At 36.3% G+C, this 21,707-nt stretch overlaps 1 protein-coding gene across 6 annotated transcripts in view; it reads left to right on the top strand.

Moving 5' to 3' along the window:
* The window catches only part of LOC149086525 (nucleolar MIF4G domain-containing protein 1), a 321,899-nt gene that overhangs the window by 72,304 nt on the left and 227,888 nt on the right, over window positions 1-21,707 (top strand). For 4 of the 6 annotated variants that reach the window (XM_089255992.1, XM_089255991.1, XM_089255996.1 and 1 more), the window contains 2 exons: window positions 90-160; window positions 18,955-19,083. In XM_089255992.1, coding sequence (XP_089112118.1) covers window positions 90-160; window positions 18,955-19,083 — 200 coding nt within the window. The remainder of the gene's footprint in view (window positions 1-89; window positions 161-18,954; window positions 19,084-21,707) is intronic. The other 2 variants (XM_089255993.1, XM_089255994.1) reach the window with 1 other exon arrangement.

The raw sequence follows: 21,707 nt of genomic DNA, 5'->3' as shown, positions 1-21,707 counted from the left end.
AATAGAATTTTTGGCAAAAATATTGTTTTCAAAAAAGTATTATTTATTCTTCCATTGTTGTCCAATTGACATTTTCATGTTTGTTTCAGACTGAGTGAGTCGAACATGCAGTCAGTGTCATCTGCAGTTGAAAGTTTGTACATGAGAAACAGCAGAAATGGTAAGTATCATTTATATGCAGGGGTAACAAAGCACATGAAAATTTTACTGGCGAACAGTTGATCGTAGAGGCATACTTCCGATCAGAAAAAGTATTTAAATAACTTAAATTACTTGGATATGTTATTCATGTTGCAAGGGGTTGTTTAGTTATTAAAGTAAAAATGTTAACATTTTATACGGACACCCCGTGCTCAAAACCCCAATTAGGAAGTTATTGCCCTGTCTCTACTTATGCCAACAAAAAAAATTCCATTTTTCTTATTCAGGGTTCGCACATCCTTACTAACTCCTTAAAAACTCCTAACTTTTCATTTCCCTCTGGAAGGGCCCTTATAACTCCTTACTTTTTGCAGCCACGCCTGAAAAAGTCCTTTTTTTTTCTCTGAAAGGATGATCTTTCTTAGAATAGGCATTCCCCATGGTGATGAATAGCATTTCCTAGAAAAATAAGAGGAATCTTCCCCCGAATATAAAAAGGAAGAAAAGAGAAAAAAAACGCTCTCTCCCTTTATAATAGGAAATGTGAAAGCAGGGGATGGGATTGGAACATCCAATGGTTGTGCATACCTGCCAACCGTTACGATTTTGTCTTATTTAGTAAATTAATACGATTATACGCTTTTGCTTCTAAAAATATGATTTTTACCGAATCGCTAGTTTTGACGTTGTTTTCCTGCCTATGTCGCAAACTGGTCAGCGTTGGAAATCGATGGTCCGTAGAACGACATCACTCCGTTGAACCAGTAGCCGAAAATTCCCCCATACCCAGTGGTGAGAAAGTTTTTTTAAGCTTTTACTTATGCGGCGAAACGATGTCTCGAACCTCCTATATTATGAAGTATACTTCATACTGACCTCGCAGCCTTCCTATTTTTCCTACTTTCGTCGCAATCGTCTTTTTTTTTTACTGCAATTCTCTCCTACTATTCCTATTTTATTCCTCCTTCCCATTTGCTTACATATCTCACTACGAAAAATTCCGAGAAACCGCAAAATGTCACTGCTTTCTGCAGTTTTTTTTTGACATGTTTTATTCACATTACAACTCGCTACTGAAAAAGAAGAAAGGAAAAAAAATTTCAGTTCCACTGGAGTAAGGGACGACGACAAGCGTATCTTTTCGCCTCCGCGCCTTAAAGTGCTAAAAACTGAAGTCCAGTGGGGAAAGCGAATCTGTTTCGCAGATTGGTTACCGTAAATAAAAAGGCAAAAAAAAAGAGGAACAGGCTCTATCCACACACAAGAGATTCTATGAGAGACAATGGTTTTCATCTCTCCTGGGATCCCGTAACATGCGTTCATCCCTGAAGCCAGGTTTTCCTAGGAAATTAGCACCGCGTGAACCTAACTGGATCATTTCGTGTCGGCAGAAATGAGTTACATAATGACGTTACGCATTTGCGTTTTCCAAGCGTGGCACATCAGCTCAAGACAGCTATATAGTATATGACCCTGCCGTCAGCTACTCTATCGGCTGCAAGGTAAGAGACACAACACGGAAATGAAGAGGAGATTGCTGAAACGCGCGTCACACGACGCTTAACTCCTCCAGAAGCAGTCCACCATTCACGCCCGACGTAAAGCTCTGTTCGTGAGCCGTATTGCGCTCTGTAGGAAAACAGTCGTACTGCTTTTCTTATTGATGAATAGCCGGTGTGTCGTGCTGGGTGATTCACGTTGCGTGCGGCATAGAACACCTGCTTCTAGGAAGACCCGGCATTTTTAAAAGTGACAGCCCGAGCCACGTCTGGTTTTACAGAAAGGGGGTGGGGGGAGTACAAGCCGATCAGCCGCTATAGGTGAACCCACTTTTTTTTAACCTTCAGAAAATAACTTCAGGGGTCTTTCTGTTAGGGGTCATTCAAGTATTACGTCAGCATCGATGGGGGATTTTTGATTTGCTGACTTGATGATGTGTGGGAGGGGGAGGGGTTGGATGATTCTGATGTCATCAACCACCCTTTATAAAAAATATTGAATATTCTTAATGGCGTGCTCGAAAAACGAGTAAAACTTTTCACTAGTTTGTGGGCACCTGAACTAACATTCTCCCTATTGAGTCCTCTACAGAGCCACTTTAGTGATCTTCAAATACTTAGCAGATCCAAATACTCTGGAGCTGTGCCGCCCGTCATATAAGTGATCCGTGATTATGGCGCAGATCACTTACGTTATCTGGGAATGTGCCGCTGATAACTTGAGTGATGTAGAAACACACTGGTGGCAGCACCAATGCTCTAAACCTTTGTCACATGCCACTCAAGGAATCTCTTAATGTGCTACAGATCGCTTAAATGGTCTGGAATTGTGCCACGAGTCACTTAAGCAATCTGTAAATGCGTCACTTGGTTCATTTTTACAGAAATAGATTTAGGGACAGGCCACATCATAACGCCAGGGCCACATTCGGTCCGCATAGGCCTAATGTTTACCGTGGGTCAAGGGTTACCAAGGGCTTAGAGAGCTAGGGTCGCAATGAATTTCTTGAGCAATTTTGGGTTCTTAGCCTTCAAATAGCCTTGATATTCAACAAAAATTGATTATAATAACATATAAAGATATTGTTTCGAAATTGCAAAAAATGTTTTTTCAATTCTTTTGAAAAATATTTTTTGGATTAAAAAAATAAATTTTTGATCATCTGGGGGGAAGTCCCCCCAACCTAGATTCAGATTCCACCAATAAGCGTTGGGAGGAAGGGGGCAGAGCGCTGACAGGGGGAGGGTGAGAGTTTTGCTTACTTTTCCTGACAAGAGGGGTGAGTCAAAAATTGCTGAAAATTTGGTGACATAATACTTGAATAGCCCCTTATTTTAAAACATACATGTGCTCAACACATGGCCTAAATGTGGCCTGCCTCAAGTGGCTCGTGGCAAATTCTTACTTCAATTGATCGGCCCGCGGCACGTTCCCAGATTGTTTGAGTGAATGATTTCCGGGGTGAGGGGGGCGAAGCTTTTTTTCTTTCTTTCAAACCAAGCACAACTTGGGTCTATTACCATCTATGGGCAATTTACTATCTAGGGAGTTGTGCTGGAAGTGTGCGTGTGTGTGCGCGCGTGCCTAACAGTCTGAGTGAATATGTAGTGTTTGATTTTTCAGTGCTGCCATCTATATTTCAGAAGTTAAGTTAGTGATGTGTTATGATTGAATTACATTTGTACTCCTTTGTAGGTCTCTTGCTCTCTATGGAGAGACTTTTTAAAGTGGGGATCGGTTCGCATTCGCGCCTTGAAGTTGGGAACCACAGAAAACCAGCCTCAGCCTCTTGTAATTTTAGCAGTAAAAGTTTGCTATAAATCCATATATCGGCCCATAAAAAAATCTGCATATTGATTTATCGCTTCTTGGTTGGGGGCTCTTGGATTTTAGTCATTGGTAAAATGATACAATTTTTTGTGGTACTCATGGGATGGGGGACTCCAGGCTGGGGACCCTCATGAGGGAAGTTGACTCATTTTGGAAGGGTGCTTGATGAATCTCATTGGTTTTTTTGTTGCTTTAAGATTGTAAAATTCCTCAGTAAGCTGGTGCTTTCAAATGCCACTTTTCATATCTCTCTGATGAAGTGGGACAAAATAAATAAGATATGATGTGAAGAGAAAAAGGGTGTTGCCACCGAGGGTGCAAGAAGGCTTTGCCCTTCCTCCCCGTATAGCTATGTTCATAAACTTTCCCCAATATTTAATTTTTCATAAAAAATTTTTGACTCATTCACAAATGCAGATCATGTGAAGTTGTCATGACTTATAGAAGAAAAAATTGGACGAATTTTCTTAAAATTCCTTTTTGTGGCTTTTTTGAAAAAAAAAAAAATGTATAGAAAGGATTTGATTTTGTTATTTTGTAGCTTACGAGATATTTTCAAAAACAGTTTACAGTGATTTAACTCTTATTGGGTTAATATCTGTCCATTGCTTATGGTCATTGTATAATTTTTATCACGTGTATATATTGTTTATAATTTTTATTAATTGCATTTTTAATTGTGTTGCTGTATTTTTGAAGTATGACATCCATATTTTTATGGCTATCTTTTTCTCAGCCACCTCGTTATGCATTTTGCCTGTTGTGGCGTTGTATTTGTATCTCTCTCTGGCAGAAGTGGCCACAGTTCAAGCAAGATAAAAAAAAATTTATTGCAAACTCAGTACATCACTTCCAATTTCTTTAGATCGTTTTAATACTATATACTATCGCAACTCTTTCTGCTTTCTTACTACATTTCTCAATACCTAATCTTGATCATCATGCTCCTTTACTGTTCAAATTTGTGTTCTCAAACAGTCGCTTGTTACTCACGCATACAGTCATGGTGTAACATTACCTTGGGCCCCCTGCAGAATAGTCCTAGATCTAGTAATTTTTAAATCTTATTTACCTTAAATTCACTTCCGAGAACCGGTCCACTGTAGACTTTTGCCGATCGGCAGCCATTTTTTACATATTGCAATGATGTAATCGTTACTTCCCGGTTCTTTAATATTTCCCCCCCAGTAACCATTGAGTGGATGACGACAATGAAATAGACAAGGTTGTGATTGAACTATAAACATTTATTCAATTATATGTTGAACTATTAATGTTACGTTTTATCAACAATTATCACAGTTAGGCTTTTCTCTCAATGCTACAACGAAACAATAAAAGGGATCGATCTCACCGCCATGTCCAGGTTTTCACGTGTTAGTTCACATCGTCCGATAGACACTCCCAGGTGTCTACCTCACAGCCAAAGACTCCCGGCACCAGCTTCAGAAGGGTTTGGTGTCTTCAAACACACGTTGAGACCAGAGCTCAGCCGCTGCACATGGAACTGGAGGTGAAAGTCCACGGGTAGCCGGTCTGGCCACTAACCAATCACTGGATCACGACGAAACCTCACGTGAAGTCAAGCGATGAGCCGGGTTAAGTGCCAAGGCACACTTCTACAATTATAACTTCATTATATTTATGAGACGATCTAGCTCACACCATAATAGGGTGTGAAGCCTTAGTGATTAAGTAGCAGAATCGATCGTAAATAGTAAAACACATCTCTAGCTGGTTTTTATATAGTAGCATTCCCATAATGCCTCACGGAAGAACCAATCACAACATTGAAGGTGCGGTATTAGCTTGTATCTAATTTACATAATTTCATGAGAGAAAAGGAAATATTGTAAACATTACAGTATTGAATCTGGCAACCAAACATAAATTGGAGATCTGACCAGGATCCACAACTTTTAGGCCTATTGCACATTGTGTAAACTCATGACATTATAAATTGTGAGATGGTCCTAAGAACCACAGACGGCGTGGAGGTAAAATATATTGCACATTTATATAACACTTTGCTGAACATTAATATTATATTGCACTAATATATAGCACAAGTAAAATAGAGTTTGACGACTCGACGTGGCCTCCACCGACGAACCACGGGACCCCCCCCCCCCCACACGGGGAAAGAGAAGGTAACTAGACGAGCTATTGGGATCTCCGAAATAAATGTAAAGCTGAATTTATATGGGGCGTTGGCAGCCCGACCTCTTGCCCCATTCTCGCCCGACGGCTAGGAGACCCCACTCCCCGACCGTCAGACTAAGCGAACTAACTGACTCGAACCGGAATGTCAGCGGAAGCCTCGGGTGGTTTACGGTAGCCAACGAACCCTGGGGCCTAAACAAGATTAATTGAACAACAGGATTGTAAGAGATCCCAGGTCGTCATGTTACAATATCAGTATTGCCAGATTTCATGTCATTGTATTTTTATTCTGAATACTTATGCAAATAGCACTTGCCTTTCCACGCAGAAGATCACACATCCTTATTCGATGGTGAAGCAAGGGATGCTGGGAATAGCCCTTTAAATAGCGGCGGTATGCTGGAAACGGCGCAAATATACTGAGTCACCAATGCACTGAACTGCTCTTACTAAGGCGTTTTTCCCGACAGGGTGCACACCGGACATCGCCTTTTGCATCGTCATGAACTGTTGATTGAGTAGCAGACTTACGCACGGCTCCGCCTGGTTGCCGATCGCCTCTACCAACATCATGTGCTAATTCTGGTCATCAGATTTCTTCACATGGCTGCTACGTTACTGATCGAATTGGAATACATTGATTCTATACTGGTACGGAAGTTTGTCGCGCGCGCGCGCAGAGATGCCATTCGCCGTCTGCTTCCCCGATGCCGCGGTGACATCATCGAATGATGGTTGGAACGAACCTCTCAATTGAATCGTATGACTCTTGTGATGGTGGTCCGATGCTATGTAATTGGTGAGATCGATACTTTTTCTAGTAGCTGTTGTTATAAGAACTTTAACGAAAAATCTAATATTTATAACCAAGGTTGAATGAAGTATTAATTGTGTATGATCTGATTCTCGAAATGTTAAATTAAATGTTTTAAAACAAAGAAAGTGTTGATTCATTCTTGTAATCTGTAGTGCAATAATGGGTCAGGAAATCATTAATTGAACCGGGAATGCAACCTTTCTTGTGTTGCAACGGCATATTTCTTCCTTTTCAGCAGCTGAAATTCCTACCCATCATACTCTTTATTCTGAAAGTTGAAATCTTGAAAACATTGAAATAGAAATTAAAGAAAAAAGATATTTAAATGAAAATCAATTCACATGTGGACTTCTTTTATTGTCTAGTGGTGCAATTTTTTTTTCGGAGGGGGCGTGGTCCCATGACTCCTTAAAAACTCATTACTTTTGATTTTGAAAATTTTTTATGAACCCTGAATTAATTTTTATTTCTGACAGACAATGGGTTGATAACTTATAATTTAACATCTTAGTTTGAAGTGCTTTTTAATTTTTTTTGCCTGTGAACTGCAGATGCTTCCCGTAACAGATGGACACCATTGTAACAGAGTGGACAGAAATGTTTAACTTGGAGTGAGCAATCGCAATTATTCTAAATACTTATTTTTTCAACAAAATTATATAGACAATATGAAAAGTATCCCTTTATGACATCTGAAAAACATCCATGCTATGAGGAAATTCAAAAAACAAATGCCCCCTCGTGGTTTGAATTTTGGCTCTGGCAAAATTTTTTAAATCTGGTCAAAGTGGATGTAAGAGATATCTTTATCATCAGTCCTGAACAGCTTCCTAGCATCATTCATAGTTTTGAGGCACATAACTTTGACCTCCACCATGATCTTTGATGTCTAGATTTATATACACCACCAGAATTAAATTTCATGAGCATATGAACATATGCTTTAATTAGACCAGTTGACATTTCTTCATTGCTATTTCCTTTGGAGTCAATAGCATAGTTTTAACTATTTTCTTGAATGTCATTTTCTAGAGATTCAAAGTTTGAAATCTGTTGTGGAACTTTCATTTTTTATAATTCTTTGGCAAGAGTAAGTTTTCTTTTCTTAGCGTTCACAGAGATTAACATTCCTTTCACAAAAGCAAGAAACATCTCTGTATTGCAGCAATCCATTGCCAGTTGCTACTATTTGGTGGACTGCCAGTCAGGGGGTGAACTATCTCTGCGGTCTTTAGCCGAAAAAAAGTAGTTAAGTCCCGATTAGTCCTTAGATGGCCAGTAGTTCGACTTTTCGGTACTATCTTTAAGCTAAGGATTTTTTTTTAGTAGTTACTTAGGACCGCTGCTAAGGACTGCCTAGCACCAGTCCTAAAGCAGCAAGAAAAGTAGTTCACGGCGGCCATCTTGGAAAAGAGGAAATTTCGCCTCTGGCCGCGAGCTCTCGCTGTGATATTTAGCGATGAAATATGCTGTTTTTTTTTCGAATTAAAAATTTTTTTACAATAATAATGACAGATAAAACTTGGATTATATCTTCGGTGTCATCAAAGTTGAAGTGATTCATCGTTATATCCTCAAAAACCTGCTGTAGTATACGTGTATATTGACATCGGCGATCGAAGCCACGACGAAGTGCTATCATGTTCATTACTGAGGTAAGAATTATTTTATTGCTATCGAACTATATAAGAAGAGTGTTTAGAAATATTCTTAATATTTTTTTGCTCGGTAAATGCGTTATTTCAAAATATAAATGGACATAATGTCACGCAATCAATAGGGCAGTGGATCCCACTTGGTAATGCTGGAAAAATATCAAATAGCCCATGTATATTTTGGGTTGTATTGAAAATATTTACATGGCGAATGAAAGATGAATCTTCAATTACGATAATATCAAATTGAAATTTTACATTCTGTTTTTTGCTACATTAATTTTTTTAAATGAAAAATTATGTCTAAATGAATTGAGCACATGCGTAAATAAATAATTATAAATACAATTCATTGATAATAAATTATAGCACCTAAATGACAAAAATTTTAATTAATTTTTTTGTGATGAGTAATGGTGAAATTGAAATAAAGCATGGTAAAAATTGGCAGTAATGTTCAATATTAAATTTTGTAAAACTCGTGCACTAAATTTAGTGTAAAGGATTAAAATACAGATTTGATATTTTGAACTGTTCAAATGAACAATATTGTAATACTTGGTGAAAGTTAAATTTTCAGAAAAAAATCATATGCTACTACTTTAAAAATTGCACTCTGTAACTCGCTCTGAGATGAATATTTAATAAGGAATCATTATATTGTTTTGTTGATATAAAAAATGAAATTCGTACAATGGGACTAAAAAACAAAGTTTTAATTTCAGGCACAGTTTTTAGTGTTGAGGTATATATATTATAATGAAAGGAAGCAGATTAGTGTTTGAAACATATTACTACTTCAGTATTTGGGTTATGGCCTTGCTGTGTGTGTTCAAATTGAATTTTTTGCCAAAAATTGTTTTTGATTTTGTGTGTATGGGTAATGACAGAAAAAAAATTTCCATGTCGAATATTTAAGAAACTTTAAAATATAACATTTTGAGATGTTATAGAACTGAAACTTTTAACAAGCATTTATTTTTTAACGATGTTGTTAGTAAACAGCTGATATATATATATATATATATATATATACATACACACACATTTGTGAGACTACTAACTCTTGTAAAATTTTGTTTCCCAGGAAATTGGCTGTAGGTAGCTACAAAGTTATGTGAAGGTTTTCAAGGTTACCAAACAATTCTACCAGAGCAAACAAAGGTAATTTTAATTCTTTGTATTTGACTTTGAGCAACAGTTTCCATTATAATTTTCATGTAAAATAAAATATTTCCATGCATGATTTAATGACATAAATTTTAACATTGTGTCGCATCATTTTCACTGATTTCATTTGTATCAACAACCCTAGTGGAACAAATACAGTCGAACCCCCGATTTAATGCCACCATCCCACCCAAAGAATTTTGGTGTTATATCAGATCGCAGACATAATAGTGTTTCGGAGAGGCTGTATTACATAAATACACACATTTATTAAGAAATGTATTTCAGTGTCTCATTTATGTTGCATGATGAATAAAATAACCTATTTTATACACATTCAATTTTAAGTTGAGAAAATTCATAAAAATTGTAAACTGTAAAATCACTTGAATATTTCTCAATATAAAACTTAACAGAAACATACTTTCCTCTGAAATTATTGTAATTTCAGCAACACATTTTATATGTGCAAAAACAAAATAAGCAAGGGGGGGGGGGGAAAGGTGGCATTGTTTTTAGTCCATACCATATTGGTTTCTCTCGAGAAATATCTTGCTATGAGTAATTATCTTTATAATAATTTTTTCAGATACTATTGAAAGAACAACTCTTTTTGACATAATTGAATTGAGCAAATTAAGATAGACGATTTCTTAATGGCTACCTGTACCACTCAAAATTTGACCAGTGCAAGTAAAAACATGTATACTGTTGAAAAACCTGTCTTGGCTATATAAATGAGAGGGAGGACATTAAAAGAAACCTATAGAAGCTTTGCTAACTGAAAAGCAATATTAATTCTTTGAAAATGTTATTATCATATTTACTGATTAGCAAATTTTGTGAATGGAAATATTAAAACAATTAATATAATTGACGACAAATAATATCATACTTTTTAACTAGTAAGACCATACAACACTGCAAAATTTCTATGTTAATTTAAATAGGGTTCCCCGATCCACAAGAGGTTGCTAAGGATGTGTTTTAGAGCGAAGCTGAAAGTAAAGTGAAAATTTGAAGTTAGCTGCGTGCCAATAGGTTTTTTCACTTCATCTGTGTGACCAAAATTTTAAGGTAGAACCATGGCTTGAAAAATTGAAAAACATTTTAGGTGCCGGCCAAATTTCTTGGCAGCCAAGCATATTTTTAGGAGAAATAATCCAAAGTAAAAACAAATTGTATTCAACTTTTTCAGCATTTGGTGATGATCTTCACATATTGGAAGATGCAGACATAAAACTCCAAATATTTTGTGATCTGCATAGAAAATTTTAGGTGTCAGTATGATTTTCTTTTTTGCAATGTTGGCTCCTAAGATTTGTGAAGCCTTAGGTAAATACATCTAGACATGAACAAGTGCATCTGTGTGCAATGCTAGGCCTCCCTTGTAAAACACATTTGATGCATTTTGGATCCTACTGTGACAAAATGGTGGCGAGTCGACAAAGTGCTATTGTGCACGAATTATCTCTACTTATGCAACTAAAGACTGTTATAATTTGAAATAAAATATACAGTACATTTAAAGATTGATAAGCATAATAAAGGTGTTTTTTTTCTTCCTCTTTCTAATTTCAGGTAAATCGACATTTGAAGATGCAAATGAAAATTAATGAATCTCAAAAAATTATATTCTTGAAAGGTGCGATTTCTAAGAAAAGTACAACAAATAAATTGTGATTATGATAACTCTCTATGAACATATGTTTGAAATAAAATGTTTTTGTATGACAAATCATGTGTGCAAGTTGTTATTTAATTCATGTTTCTATTAATCAACTTCAATCATTCATCTTCTAATCAACTGAAATGAGATATACGATCAAATGAAAGTTATAAGGTGAAGTTATTTGTTGGAAGCTAAATATAAAACAGATAAAGTGATGAAAGATCTTTAATATAGAAGTATATATATTTTAAATATTGAAGTATTCACTTGCATTAACAGGTAAGTGCTCATTCATAGAAAATCATGTTCTGATAATATTTTTTGATACTGAGGAGAAACCCATAGTTTAAAATACAGAACTACAATACGCAGCAAGGCAGTTAATTCTTTTAATTATAAATTATCAATAATTTATTATTTTAGTTGCTCCAGAAAGAATTTGCAATTCGTTCTTTCAATGAATTTAAAAGGAATAAAAATGGATAATAAAAAATCATTTTTAACAAATTGGTCTTTAAAAAAAAGTAGCACTCAATATTAAAAACAGTATTCAGCTGGGGCCTCAAGTATGACTCCCGAGGTGAATAGGGGGCCCAAAAATCTATAATTATTTTGCATAATAACTCTTTCAAGAAGAGTCCCCCCCCCCCCAAAAAAAAGGGAAAGTCTGCCCCGAAAAGGCACATTACGGCCATAGGCTCAACTAGTGCCGGTAACCTTAATTTAAAATCTTATATTTGGTTGTAAGAATTTTTTTTTCAAATTTTGATTTCATCAGTATGCGACCCACTTATATGCAGCTGGGTCCCATATACTCGCTTCTTCAAGCATCCAAAAGTGGGGTCCATGAGCTCGGACAAGAAAAATACTTTGACTATTATTATATACTGAATCTTATTCTAAAGAAAAGTCCCAAGATGAAAAATGCAACGTCCTCATACGGTTACAAAATAATCAAACTAGCCAGCGATATTAGAGTAAAAAAAATTGCAAAACACGGGTGACAAAAAAATGTATGGCGAGTCCTTCGGGAAAAAAAGTTTGTTTACAACATGTTTGTTTGTAAACATGAAATCGCTGCCACAACCCACTGCGGAAAGACGATTGTTAAATAATTAGTAGTAGTTGTAGGCTTCAAACGGCATCCTGATTGGTTAGAGATCTGTTACTCTCGAAACCAAAAATTTTCTCTCCCTCTAACTACTGTTTCACGTCACGTGACCTTAAGGACTGGTAGTACATCGTACCTCTTGACTACTAGTAGTTGAAGCGGTCCTTAGCTTCAGTCCTCCGACCGGTAGTTCATTAGGACTAGTAGTTACTAAGGACTGCAGAGATAGTTCACCCCCAGGGTTGTTTGGTTTAAACCACGGTTTTAACCAAGTGGTTTTTTTCAAAAAATCAAATACAAGTTGCCTAAATATCATTTTTTTCCTTGAAAAATATCATATTGGTTGACTATTAGCCAAAATGTTTCATTTTTACCACATTTTATATCCTTGGGGTACATTCTGATGCTCTATCTTTAGCAAATTCATGAATAAGGATTGCATCACACTAAGTACTGATCAAAATGACTTGAAAATTTGCATGGATACTCCTGAAGCAATGGAAGTTTCTTTCGCAAAAGAAAAAAAGTGCAAAATGTGCAAGTAGATGATGCTGTACTTGGCCAGCAGTATAATCTATTTTGTGCAACCACATCATTTCGGCACTTCCACAGCATCATCAGTGTGTGGATAGAACTTCTATCAAGATGCACATTGCAATACCAGCAAAGAAGCTGCTGAAGACCCATTTTGACAGGATGCACCTTAACCCTTGCAACTTGTGGCTGTGGGGGTATCTCAAAATGTTATAAACAGTGGTCAGATTGCAAACTTTGATGAATTGTAATCTCCAGCACATTCCCTATATGTTAGAAGTTCCTCATTCCTCAGGAATATGAACGGGGGAAAGGGGGCGCATTTGGTTTAATAAAGCTGAATTGCAAGCACATCCACATAATGACCATGGCATATTCCGATTCTGCTGTTGAACAAGAATTTTTGTGCTTTCAACCTCATAGCCAGAACACGGGGTGGACAACATATTTAACATTTTTTGAGTAAGTTGTAGTTATTTGTTCAATTACTTCATTTTTTTGTGATGTTTCCGTGAATTATGGACTCGTGCAATGCTATAATTAAGTTATAATTTTGCCTTGACTGGCTATCGTTTCCATTCTGCGAGCAAATTTCCCACATGTTGGATGATGTCATTAATTTTACATTTTTACTTATTTTTTCCCCTTTATCAAATTAAATTGAATTTTTTCAGGAATATTCATGTCAATTTTCAAGTCATTCTGACAATCGTTCTTTTTTTACAGTGTTTTGAAATCAGAACCTTAGTTATAATCACCCTGTATATCGTAAATCATTGCTAATTAATCTGCATTATTTATGCTTCATTAAATACATTATATTCACCTAATTTTTATTACTTTTGCAAAATAGCTTCTTAATTAAGTATACTGAAACGAAAGTAACTGGAGAAAAACCTTTATATATTATATGATTAATAAGAACATTAAAAGAATTTTCAAATACACAGTAATCCATTGAGTTAAGCAAAAAATAATTAAATTGCAAAAGTTGGTTTTTGTTACAATTTAATAAATATTTATTGATTAACTAGCATGGGAATAGTGTTAATTACATTAATAAACATTTTAGTTTGGTTAATTATTAGAAGTTTGAATGATTTTTCAGAAATTTCATTGTTTTTAATGTTAATACTATTTAAAACAAAAAACCAGGTTTTTTGGTTTTTTTTAAAAAAAACGGTTTTTTTTACCAACCCTGCTGCCAGTGCCTTTCAGCACAGGTATATCATTTGGGATAATTTTTTTTATACCTTTTCTTCAATTTTGACTGCATACAATTTTACATTGGTGGCATCTTTGAGAATTGTGAAAACTGAGCAGCATCTGATATGTCATTCCCACATGCTATCAGTTGCCCTTTTCAATACAGTCGGCCCCCTATATTCGCGGGGGGTTACGTTACGGGGGTGACAGCGAATAACAGAAACCATGTGTTTTTCATATATCTTGTATCTCTGCTCTTTCTCATGAACATCATGAGAAAGAGCAGGGTGACACAGAGGTAAAAGAGGGTGAGGCAATTGTTGGCAATGTTTTCTGAAAGAACATTGTGATTTCTGTTCGCCGTTTCTTCATATCACCAAGTATTTAGGCCATTCTCAAATCTCTCCTACTTCAACATGCCGTCTTCTTACTTGCCCCACAAGTCTTTTTCACAGTTCTTTTGAAATCCCAGGCTGCGGTCTCCGGCCCTTATGTGCCACTGGGCTCACGTGCAATTCTTCTCTCTAGTCATTGGGTTCAGCTATCCATTTTAGTCAAATGGATTGCACCCGAGAAACACATGGATCCTGTAGGCGATGTAAAGTTATCGCTGACAAAGGTGCAATATTGTCATACAACGGCGTTTATTGATACTAAAATGCCCCTTATGCTACATCTCCCTGGATCTGTGCCTGGCAGTGATTTTGACGATCTGTACTATTTAATTTTTGTATTTAACTGAAAAAATAGAATGGAAGAGAATGTGGTAAAGGGTTTAAATTGAATATATAACTTGTTAAATTTAACTTCAAAACCTCTTAACTAAGAAAACTTTACTTTAAATCATAGTTTTCATGTTGCATTGGTTGAGTTTTTGGAAGACATAACAGAGTGGTCAAATTAGCCTAAATTTTTTTTCCATTATAAATTTAAATGGTTTGAGAAAACTTATATTATATTTTGAAGCATATCTCCATGTGCTATCACTAGATGCTAACATAGATGAAAAAAAATTCTCAATTATTTATGATAATGATGTAACAGTGGTCATCTGACAGAAAAATCTGGCATTAAAGACATAAAATGAATATTTATTTATTTTGCAAAAGCCAGATCCAAAATTGTTGATCAAGCGTTAAAAATAAACCTTTCAGTGAGCTCAAAAGAGTTATCAGATTTATGGCTGTATTCACGGAGCGACTGTCAAACGGCCAATCAAATAACATGCAGGTGATGGCAAAAGTGCATGTTAGAAGAAATCAATATTCTCGGCAAACCAGCAGTGGAGTTGTTACCAGACCACGGCGGTTCTATATTTGATAAGCATATCGACAGGCTGATTCACGACAGCAACAACTTAAAAAATTAATCATTGAATTACGCACACCATGAAAATGATGAAAAATAACTCTTAATAGACCCAGACTCTGCTTATACGCTGCGTTCAAATTAAATGTAAGTGAACTCCCATACAGTTACATACAAAGTTAACCTTCGCAATGCGCTGATAGACCTATCTCAAACAAATGGACTTTTGAGTTGCTGTCTTGAACCAGGCTGTGGGTAATATTTTAAATTAACTACTCTTGTCACATTTATAAAAGCAGCAGAAGAAGGATGGAACTTACCTTCGCTCAACTCTTGCAGTTGGATTGATGAATGGTGTGAGCAAGAAGGTTCGACATGCATAGCCGCTATCCCCGATAAGGTGATATTCTGGAGGCATGAGATTATTTTCGCAGAGATGTCGGAGTGTGGAATTTGCAAAGATTGTGCTGTCGTGGGTGCTGCCAGGCCAGCGAGCAACGATGTTCTGCACATATAAATCTGCATCGCTGACAGTTTGGACATTGATGGAGAAATAACCTTTCCGGTTGCGGAAAACCTCAGCCTGATCTCCACCAGGGCTGGACACCTTGATATGGGTGCAATCAATGGCACCGTATACTCCTGGGAATTTGCTATCAGCATAAAATTTTTGAGCAATCTAAATGAATACAAAAATTATGTGCCCTTTAGAAACAATCTCATTTCAAGGTATGCATGCTGCACAAATGAACATGAGTAAATCAGAACATAAACAACATCGCATCATACAAGTTGTATTTCACACCTATGACCTTTGTATCAATATGAGAAATTTTTTCTGATATGGCTAGAGCAATGCGTATGTACTAATAATGGCAGTATATTTTGGGTATTATATTATTTCTATATATCTATATGCAGATGTCACTGCGCTGTAATTTAGGCAGGCCCCAGGCTATTGGCTGAATCTGTCCTTTTTGAGTTAAAAGAAGTCCCCCACCATCAATCATTGGTATCACAGTGCATCAAATAATTCATTTCTAAAAATATGTTTAATCCAAAGGTGCATTGAAAAAAGATTAATTTATCAGCTTCTAACTAGGTTTGTTCACTTCCAATGTCCACTGCTAAGAATTGCATCCCATGGAACACTGGAACTATGCTTCCTTTTCCAAAATTAAAGATATACGTGCTCTCTCTGTAGCGTGTGAGCGACATTTCTTTATAAATAATTTCCTACACACAAATCTACAATTTCAGACTGATCTCTGCCAATTTAACATATAGGCTACTAAACAGGACCCAACTGGAATGATACGCTAATTTGAAAGATTGTCAGATCAGGGCAACAATGATTTATGCGCCTCAATCCCCAAATCAGAATGTTTTGCATTGTTCTGCAACAAGTCAGCTGAATGAAAATGCTCTGCGGTTAAAATTTAACTGAAATGTTTTCCATGTAAAACAACCCTCTTTTCTTAAAATTCTTCCTGAGATTGTTCTGCAGTAGCACTGATTATTCTGTGAAAGATGTACGTAGCTGATTATTAGCATATTCTGCTTTGGAGGCCTCAACAATGCCATTCAGAATGTTTGGTTACTGGGGCTCCCCAGCACTGCATCTAGGAAATATTTATTCTTTCGCAATGGTTTGTCACTTCTTCAATGCTTTCAGCTTATCAAGTTAACTAGGCAGCGCAGGGTATTATACCTACTAGTTATTTATATAGTATACAGCGCTGCCCGGGTTATCCTCAATTACTGGGAAAATTGAAAAAGTGACAAACCATTATAAAAGCATATGTAAACTATCATACATACTACTAGTAGCATTAAGGAAGTGACAAACCATTGTAAAGGCATATGCATGTCTGAAATGCATTGCTAGGGAACCAGGGACTGAGCAGTAGGCGTAAATTAATAGGAAATGTTTGGGAGAGCTGAAATTTATTGTGGGACGTAGCTCCTACCCAATATCTCTATACTGGAGGTAATGGGCCCATCCACAGATACAAGTTTACCGTGTGAGATGAGCTCATTTTGCCCATGGGGGGGGGGGGGATAAGAGAAATGTTCCATATGCAGGAGGTTAGCACTTTATTTTTTCAGGGCCGCAACTAGATGCTTGGTCATCCGGGGCAAGCGTGTATTTCGACGCCCCCCTGCAATGTTGAAGGATAGATTTCAGAATGAAATTTACGCCCCCTCGGGTCCTGCGCTCGGGGCACGAGACCCACCTGCTTCCCCCCCCCCCTAGTTCCGGCCTTGATTTTTTTGTACACAAGAAACATGAAAATTTCATGCAACAAATACATTAAAATAGGCTTACCTCCCGCATCTCTTCCTCTCCTCGAGGCAATCTAATGAATCGCCTAGCCAGTCCGGCCACACATCGAGAAACTTGGTTGATGGCTCGACAACTGGAGGGTTGGCTGACGAGAGCAAAATCGCCCACAGTTAGCTGAAAATTTCCCGTTGCATAAAAGCGTAATGCTACGCATAATTTCTCCGCATTGGAAAGGCAATTGTTTATATTATTACTTGTTGGCAAATCGTCTGCTATCATTGACAGTATTTGTTCCGCAGTGCTAAGATTAATGCGATACCTCTCTTTAAAATCATCGTTTGATAAAACATCCATATCCGCTAATCTGTCATCATAAATAAGTCTTGAACGACGTTCGAAATTCTCGATTGTTTCCAGCGTTCTAAGATCATACAGAAGTTCGTATTGATCCTCCATCTTGTTTAAGGTAAATAACACTTACAGCGTATGCGTTAACATGCCTGTCATTTTTTAACAGCCCAAATAGCAGTGGCTACATTTGCACGAAAAAACCGGCTGCTAACCGGTCTGTGAAGCGCGGAGAATACCGTTTTCCAAATAACCATCGTTTTAGCAGGCGCTTGCATGTTAACAGCAGTCGGTGAATACGGCCATTAATCTGGTATAAAATATATATTTCCCAAATGCATGTAACATTTTAAAATGGGAAAAACTTCGGGACATGAACAAAAAAATAGTTTTTCGTAAGAAAAAATATTTTTTTTTTCAGTTTTGCACCAAGTCTCTTTGTTTAACACTTTTTTGAAGCTAGGACAGCCAGATTTTGATGTTTTGCTACAATGATTTAAAAAAAAAATTAGATATTATCTGAAACAAATTAAGAAATGCTGCACGACAGAATTAAATGAAGAACTAGAAAAAAATTAAAATTGCCACCAGAGTGATCTGAAATTTTGTAAAAAAAAATCGCAAAGTCTCGAAAACAGTTTGTACACTTTTTTTGGGAATTTTGAGGCATATGCGCACAAGCTAACTTGCCTTGATCATTTTTCTTGTACCCTTTCTTTTATTAGCTTTCTAAAGTGGTAAGGGGGACTGTATTTTCACATCCAAATTGCGAAAGTGCTTTATATTTTAACAGAAAAATGCCAAATTGTTTTTGTAATATTTCATCTCCAATTATTTTTTTATGTGTATTTAACTTTTGATTGAGTGTCTACTTCATTACTACTTTTATCTGCATGAAGAGAATAAAAGACTGTTAGGCGAACAAAGTTTGATCCAGATACTGCCACAAAGCTAAGTCCGGTGGCAGAGTCCTGCCATTCATTCATTGTTCTCTACAATATGTCTAAATATCTTTCTCATTTATGAAATTTGAATTTTATGAACAAGATGATATTTAGGTCTGCTCAAGTTGGTGAAAACTAGCATTGATTGTAGGCTATGCTGGAAGGATTTTCATCAAGTTATCAATTAATATGATTAACATTGAGTATCGTTTGTTTACTATTGTTATCTGTTGCTAGTTTTTTTCAGCTTTGTCAATTTCTTTTGTAGATGTGAACGAATTATTACTAACTATAATAAATGAGCTTATCATCATGCCTACTATTACATCTCAGCGTCTTATTATGGAGCTAGCTTTGCTAGTTGCTATTCTTCAGGCAAATACCAATTCAGAAGTGGGTGAGTAGAAATATCTTTTGTTAGAACTCAATCTCTTTATAATCACATGTGAAATATTTTTGCGGAACGCCAGTGGAATAAATTCATTTCAGTTCTGTGTGTTTTCTTTCAGAGCCGTAGCATGCTTTCTTGCCCCCCTCCCCAAAGGAGTGTGAATTTTTTTTTGAGGCCCCTATTTCACTTAGGCCCTAGCACAATGTCCGGATTGCTCCTGCCTAGTTACTGGTTTATTTTCCTCCTCATTTTCTCACCATCTCGAAGCTTTATGGCAACCCTATGAATCAAAGTTTCTTTCCCTCCATTCTTTTTACACTCCTGTTGATGATTTCCCTCCCCCCCCCCCCACATTTTTCATTTATTTTATTTACGATAACTCCAGAATGCGTGAAATGCACTTGCACTGGAAAAGTAATTATATAAAATAATGAATTTATTTAATTTTCAAAAGTTTCTTTTAATGGCTGAATTCCTTTCTAGCAGCATCGCTTAAGTTACATTTGTTTGCTCATCCTCTCTTTTTTCTTGTTATTTGAAATGGCGATTTAAAAGGGCCCATATGTAGAAACTAACTTGCGCACAGTGAGAGAATATTGTTTATGGCCATAGCTCTTGGTTTCTAGCCAAGATTGAAGCGTGTACATACAGTAAAACCTCGATAAGTCGTCACCTCAAGTTAACGAAAAAATATGACAGCTTAAGTGAAGTGCCGTCAGTTTCAATGTATAATGTTGTGAAAATCGTGTAAATTTGAAGTAATATGAAATTTATTAAAGTATGAATCAAATTAACAATTTTAATAAAGTTTATAGATCGCGAAAGAATAAATAATAGCAATTTTTTACATTTTTTTTTCTCTTATTACTTAAATTATTGTGGTAAAATGTACTTTACACTTTGATTTATACTAGTAATTTTTAATTTATACTAGTAATTTTTAATTTATACTAGTAATTTTTAATTTAGACAGAATTAATTTTAATTTTTAGAGAGCAACTGTTAGTCTAAAGCTATAAGTAGCTTTTCTTCATAATAGAACTCTCTATTGCACATTAATTTTACATAGACATTAAATTCAATTTTAGTATTTTAATTCATCAGTAGTTCATGATACAACTACGAAGTAATCTCGAACACACTTGACTTGGTGGAGGGGCTCTTAGTTGGCAAATGAACTTCCCCAGCGTAACTTCCGTTACTTAAACTGTTCCGTTTGGGTATATAGGATTTTATGGTGACTTTTAAGCATATGGCCATGCTGTCAACAAGCATTTTTTTAATGGGAGCCATAAAAAATAGTCTCTGTTACACTTTCTTAAATTTTTCCATAGTGACGAGTTGACCGAAATTAGCGACGAGTAAATGAGGGTTTAATAACATTGTTGTGTATGAGAGGTGGAAGGGCCTGAGAACAAAAATAACGACTTGTTAGGGCGACGACTTAACAAGGTTTTACCGTATTTTGATTTTCCACAAAAAAAAAATATATATATATATATTTTGAAAAAAAATCCTGACTGAAAATTACAATCTACGTTTTAATTTGAAAATTACAATGTATCTAGGAATAAAATTTCTGCTGTATTTTCTAACTGGATTTGAATGTCAACAAGAAGCCATGGCCCAAACATGATCGAAAGAAGAACAGTTTGTGAAAAGATCATGAAATCTTCAACACAATGTTGAGTTCAACACAATGTTTTTCAAATCAGATAAAAATTGGTCATCAGGCTTGAACTTCAACTACCAGACAGATGCCCATGTTAATATTCCTTACGGAACCTCTAATGTAAAGGGTATCATAGTTGATAAGGTTTTCGCGACCATCATTTGATGAAAATTGTTTTTTCGGGTTCAAAGACCGTCGTCTGTTTGAGTTAGTTCCCAATGTTTCCCCAACACTAGTGGGTGGCATCATCAGGGGAATTGATAAAACTGAATGAAATGCTGCGATCAGCAAAAGACTACCGTAACCCTCTATCAACACCAGGATCTACTGAATACCATGCACCTGTGGTCAGGTATATATTCATACCACAAAAAGATCTGTGGCTACGAGAATAAAAGAGCACGAACAGAAAAGTCGGCAGTGGCAGAGCATGCGCTTAATGACAACCACAGTGTAATAGCTAATTAAAGTGCTAGCTAGAGTGCTAGACAACCAAAACACAGGTAATAGCTAATCTTGACCACTTCTTTCCAAGAATCTACAGAGAGACTATTGAAATATACAAGCAGAAAAACAGCTATAATAGAAGAAAAGAAACTTTGAAATTGAGCAGATCCTGGACAGACCAGACCAGAATAGAATATTTAGCCGATTCCCATCCAAAAGGGACGACTGTCGGCATACGAAATGGCCAGGAAGGCCTATGAAGAGGGAAAGAAAAAATAGAAAGCAAAAAGTGGATGAAGAAGAAAAGACGGAAAGAGAGAAAGATGGACAGCTGGTCAAATTAAAGTCAGACCAAGCGAATTTAAGCCAGAGATTTCATTTTTTTTTTTTTTTTTTTTTGCCACCACAACCAACAACCGAACAAGTCCCTATGCCGAGATCACCAAATCACACTGCCAGAAAACACCGTTCAACATCACCTTCCGATTCTATTCGAGGGGAAAAAACACTG

The sequence above is a fragment of the Pholcus phalangioides genome, unplaced genomic scaffold (genome assembly GCF_987345545.1).
Source record: "Pholcus phalangioides strain wild (caught in Gottingen) unplaced genomic scaffold, Ppha-v1.0 ptg000004l_1, whole genome shotgun sequence".
Classification (NCBI taxonomy): domain Eukaryota; kingdom Metazoa; phylum Arthropoda; class Arachnida; order Araneae; family Pholcidae; genus Pholcus; species Pholcus phalangioides.
Note: the sequence above shows the minus strand (reverse complement) of the source record. Positions and strands in the feature narration are given on the sequence as shown.